Genomic DNA, 4,693 nt, shown 5'->3' with positions numbered 1-4,693 from the left:
ACGTAGGATGTGAAGGGGGGGGGGGGTGTTAAGTATATCATATCTCCTCTTCCTATTAGATTGGTCTTTTGGGATAGTGTCTTGGTTTCAAGTCTCAGTATATAGAAAGTCTATTCATCATTTCGGGTGAAGAATAAGTAATTCTTCACCCTGGTGTAAACTCTCTGTACACATGATTCCTTTTGAATGTTGTAATTTTACCTCACGCACGTCGTAATCTTACCTCACCGGTATGTTGTAATCTTACCTCACATGCATTGAATTCTCACCCGCATGTTATAATATTTCCTCATCTCAAGCATGCATGTGGTAGTCTTACCTCACACGCTTGACACATTTCTTTCTCACGGTGGATGTTAAGAAGATCTTAACTACACACCATAATATTACCTCACATGCATTTTGGTTCTTATGGTGACTATAGGGTGCATGAGAAGGTGGGGTGAGGAATAAGAATTCTTCACCAAGGGTATGTATGTATGTATGTATGTATATACAATACAAATGTTTCCTACAACCTGGTGGTAGTTACCACCACTTGAGTTTTGTATGCTGTATATAGTATCTATCAAATCAGAGAGTATGTATGCGTAGTATGTTGTATGTAGTGTGTAGTATATTAAATCGGAGAATATGTACGCGTAGTATGTAGTATATAAGAATGTTTAGGTAGTATACATACTACTTTTTTGGTAGTATGTATCGTATTTTGAGTATGCTCCTTTTTACGTACAAATATGTACGTATTTCACAAATATAATAAAAACCATGGGCCAACTTGCAATTTTTTCATGTAACTCACTTTGAAATATCTTATATATAGTATATGGACACACTTACAATGAAAGTAGTATATATACTACTACATTTTTGTATATGAGACATGAGAGTAATTCCCCCCAGGTGGTAGGATGTATTTTCCCTATATATATAACATCCTACCACGTGGGGGTAGTTACCCCACATGTCCCATATACTACCATATGGTACTATATATAGTACTTTATCATTTTAAATATGTCCATATACTATATCTAAGATATTTTGAAGCAAGCTATACGAAAAAATTGCATGTGAGTCCATAGTGTTTATATATTTTGAAAATATCTTCATATTTATACGTATGAAACAACATACTAAAAAATAGTACATACTACCTAAAAAATAGGATATATACTACCCAAATATTCTTATACACTACATACTACATGTACATACTCTTGGTTTTGACAGATACTACATACAAAACTCAAGTGAGGGTAACTACCACTGGTGGTAGGAAACATTTGTCCTATATATATACACAAGTTACCACCACTTGCATTTTGTATGTTGTATATTGTATATACAACTCGGAAAGTATGTACGCGTACTATGTAGTATATAAGAATGTTTAGGTAGTATATGTACTACTTTTTTTGGTAGTATGTATTGTATTTTGAGTATGCTCTTTTTACGTACAAATATGTATGTATTTCATAAATATAATAAAACCATGGGCCAACTCGCCATTTTTTTGTAACTCACTTTGAAGTATAATATATACAATGATAAAGTAGTATATATACTACTACATAATAGTATATGAACATACTTACAATGATAAAGTAGTATATTTTTATGGTATGATGTTTTTCCCCATATATATATATATATAAATCAGATAGTATATAGCCCTTCTTGGTTGACTCGTACACCGTTGTACCACTGAGAACTCTACCACCCTGTCAAGAGGTGGTTTTCAATATATTATCTGATTACTCACACTGACATGAAGCTGTAACACTTGAAAAATTCTTTTTTGTCTTCTAAGTTTTGATGGCCCTCAATATAAGCTGTTAGTGCAAGACATTCCTTGCTCAAGTAGTACTACTCTCACATGCAAGACTTGTGGAATTGCATCCTAAAATTGACAAGTGATTACATGTTAAGTATAATTTATGTAAATTGCTGAAATTTTTAAATAATTTTTTTGGCAATGGAACACATGCTCTGTGACCAAATTTGGCGATTGAGCATTCATATTAGAGATCCTGATTCAGTAGCTGGGTCACTGGCCGTACACCATTTATTTATTGTACATCTGCCTTCTGAAGCGTTAAAAACGGAAATCAGCTCTGATGGAGAACATGTAAAAGCTAATGAATCATTTTCCTTCGCGATGGGGAACATGTATTGTGTTCCTACACATTTATTTTCTGCAAACAATCCATATAACAGGCTCTGGCAATTTACAGAACTGTTTTTTGGTTATTATTTGCAGGCATCACATAGATATTTGATCTTGTAGATTCGTGATGCTCAGCAACATTGAATTTACAGGTTGAGTTGACCGAATTTGTTGGCTATTCTGTGCTATCATCAACTATGGTTTGGGATCATTTTGTATCTCATACATTTGAGGATTCGGTTTGTTTGTTTGAATCTTGTTTCAAACAGGTATGTGGAACTAAGCACATTGATGATAGATCTTCTGGGTTGCTTAACGTTCTTAAAATCATAGAATGTCTGCATATATCTTCTTTACCACTGGACTTCTTTTTTGTGCACCTTCACCTTGTAGGTATGTGGTAGCTGTGATTCTGCAGCTAGCAGCTGTTATGAAGGCATGATGACGAATTACATTGGAGAATCACATTTGTTAGAGACTGTGAATGCTCAGTTGGTAAATATCACTGTATATTAACTACTTTGGTGATGATATAAGTACATACTCTTGCCTATTTATTTCCCATGTTAGTTCCTTCTGTCATGATGCCGCAGTCCTGTTAAATATTTATACCACCATTAGCTATTTCAGTTATTCCAATGTGCTAGCTCCTTTATCCTAATTAGTTCACGTGGCTTTGAGACTGAAATAAAATTTAGCTTCCTCATTTGAAGATAAGAAGGGCAGGGTTTTACTTGTTACCGCTATGATAGTACCTACTTATTGGTTGAAGTTTGCAATACTGATTCTTATTTATCTAAAGCTATCTCTTTCATCCATTCTTATGATCAAAAAACCTTTGTTGCAACAGAATTTTTGTTTGAAATATGAAGCTTCTGCATTTTAAACCAGAGATAAAACAGTCTGGCCTCCGATAATTAGCTTATGACCAATGCTAAAGTTAGTCGCTCATAACCTATGCAAACTTTTGGCCATTCATCTTGAACCAGTCTGACAGTTACTGCACTGGTTATTGTATTCCAACAATACTCTAATATTCCTATTATCATCTAACACCTTAGAGTATTGTATTCCAACAATACTCTAATACTCCGGCCGCCGCCTTGCTGCGGGCGCGGGGGCCGCTCTCCTCCAAGCACCGCGTCCCCTGCCCCCGCCGCCGCCCGCTAATGCTGCACCGGTCCCCGACCCGATCGCCGACTTCTTCGCCGGCGGCAAGAGCCAGCTCCAGCAGCCACCCCCCTTCGACTGCATGGCTGCTGAGCTGGAGGCCCACGTGGCGGCTGCTGTTTCGGCCCCTCTGGAGTTCAACGACCAAGTCAGCGGCACCAACGTGGCGGCCGCGGGTTTGCCAGACACCTTCGGCCCAACCCTGGCTGGCCCAAGCGCTGCGGTGGGCCTCCTCAGTCGCAACGAGCCGGCCCGCCTGACCGCGGTGGAGATGCAGCTGGTGGCCGTCACCCAGCAGGTCTGCTGCCTCCAGCTTGGTGTAGTGGGCGAGGTTTCAGACCCGACCGCTGCCCCGCTGCGCCTCTTCCAAGCCACCAAGCCGCCGCTGGTGTCGGATGCGCCAGTGCGCCGTTCGTCTGCCCCGCCCAAGACTAGGACCGCGCCTGCTCCAGTTCGTCACAGCGCCCGACAAGCTGCCAACCTGACGACCGTGCCTGTCGCGCAGCGGTGGACCCTGCGGCTAGTGCGCGAGCTGGGCTTGCTTGGTCCAAAGGAGAAGATGACCGCCAAGGCGGCCGAGAAGCTGCTGCGCAAGTTCGACGAGCCACTCACCGACGGTGACATTGCCTGCATCGCCAAGCTGACCCGCCTCAACAAGGAGGCGCTGCGTGTGGCGGCTTCCATGGCCGGTGCTGATGGAGTTGCCGAGGAGGCCGCGATTTGATCATGTTATTTCAGTATCTTAGTAATCTCCAGCGGCGCCCGGCCTTAAGCGGGGTTGAGTTAGGTTTCTATGTTATTCCTGTAGGGTTAGCTGGTAGGGGTAGTTGGCGCTGCTGCAATTTGGGGCCTATTAGTGGGCATCAGCGTCCCCTGGAAGGTGGGGGAGTGTACCTGGCATCGTCGTTGTGTTCCTCTTCGATCAATGTTACTAGTAGCTGTTGGAGTATGCTCAGGTTTTCATATGGATGCCAACCACTGCCCCATAGTTAGCTGGAACGTGCGCGGGCTCAATATGCCGGCCAAACGAGATACTGCCTGTGAAGCAGTTGCGGCACATCGACCAGCGATCCTTTGCCTTCAGGAAACGAAGATCGACGACTGGTCGCCGGCCTTAGTCAGGGACGTAGGAGGGAGTAGGTTAGCTAACTGCGTTGTTTTACCTGCGATCGGCTCCAGGGGTGGGGTGCCCATTCTGTGGGACAGCCAGATCGTCTCGATCGTGTCCCATGCCGTTGGGGAATTCGCCATCACTGCAAAAGTCACCGTCCTCTGGTCGGCCACCGCCTTCTGGTTAACCGCAGTCTATGGGCCGGCGGAGGACGCTCGGAAGGACGCGTTCCTGCTCGAGCT

The 4,693-nt window shown here is 43.0% G+C and overlaps 1 protein-coding gene across 1 annotated transcript in view; it reads left to right on the top strand.

Moving 5' to 3' along the window:
* LOC119321141 (protein PHYLLO, chloroplastic-like) overlaps positions 1-4,693 on the top strand; it is a 12,330-nt gene that overhangs the window by 2,563 nt on the left and 5,074 nt on the right. The window contains exons 4-5 of the mRNA XM_037594961.1: positions 2,323-2,439; positions 2,564-2,665. Of these exons, the coding sequence (XP_037450858.1) occupies positions 2,323-2,439; positions 2,564-2,665 (219 nt within the window). The remainder of the gene's footprint in view (positions 1-2,322; positions 2,440-2,563; positions 2,666-4,693) is intronic.

The sequence above is a fragment of the Triticum dicoccoides genome, chromosome 6B (assembly GCF_002162155.2).
Source record: "Triticum dicoccoides isolate Atlit2015 ecotype Zavitan chromosome 6B, WEW_v2.0, whole genome shotgun sequence".
Classification (NCBI taxonomy): Eukaryota; Viridiplantae; Streptophyta; class Magnoliopsida; order Poales; family Poaceae; genus Triticum; species Triticum dicoccoides.
The sequence above is the reverse complement of the archived record's forward strand: the minus strand, read 5'-3'. Positions and strand labels throughout refer to the sequence as shown.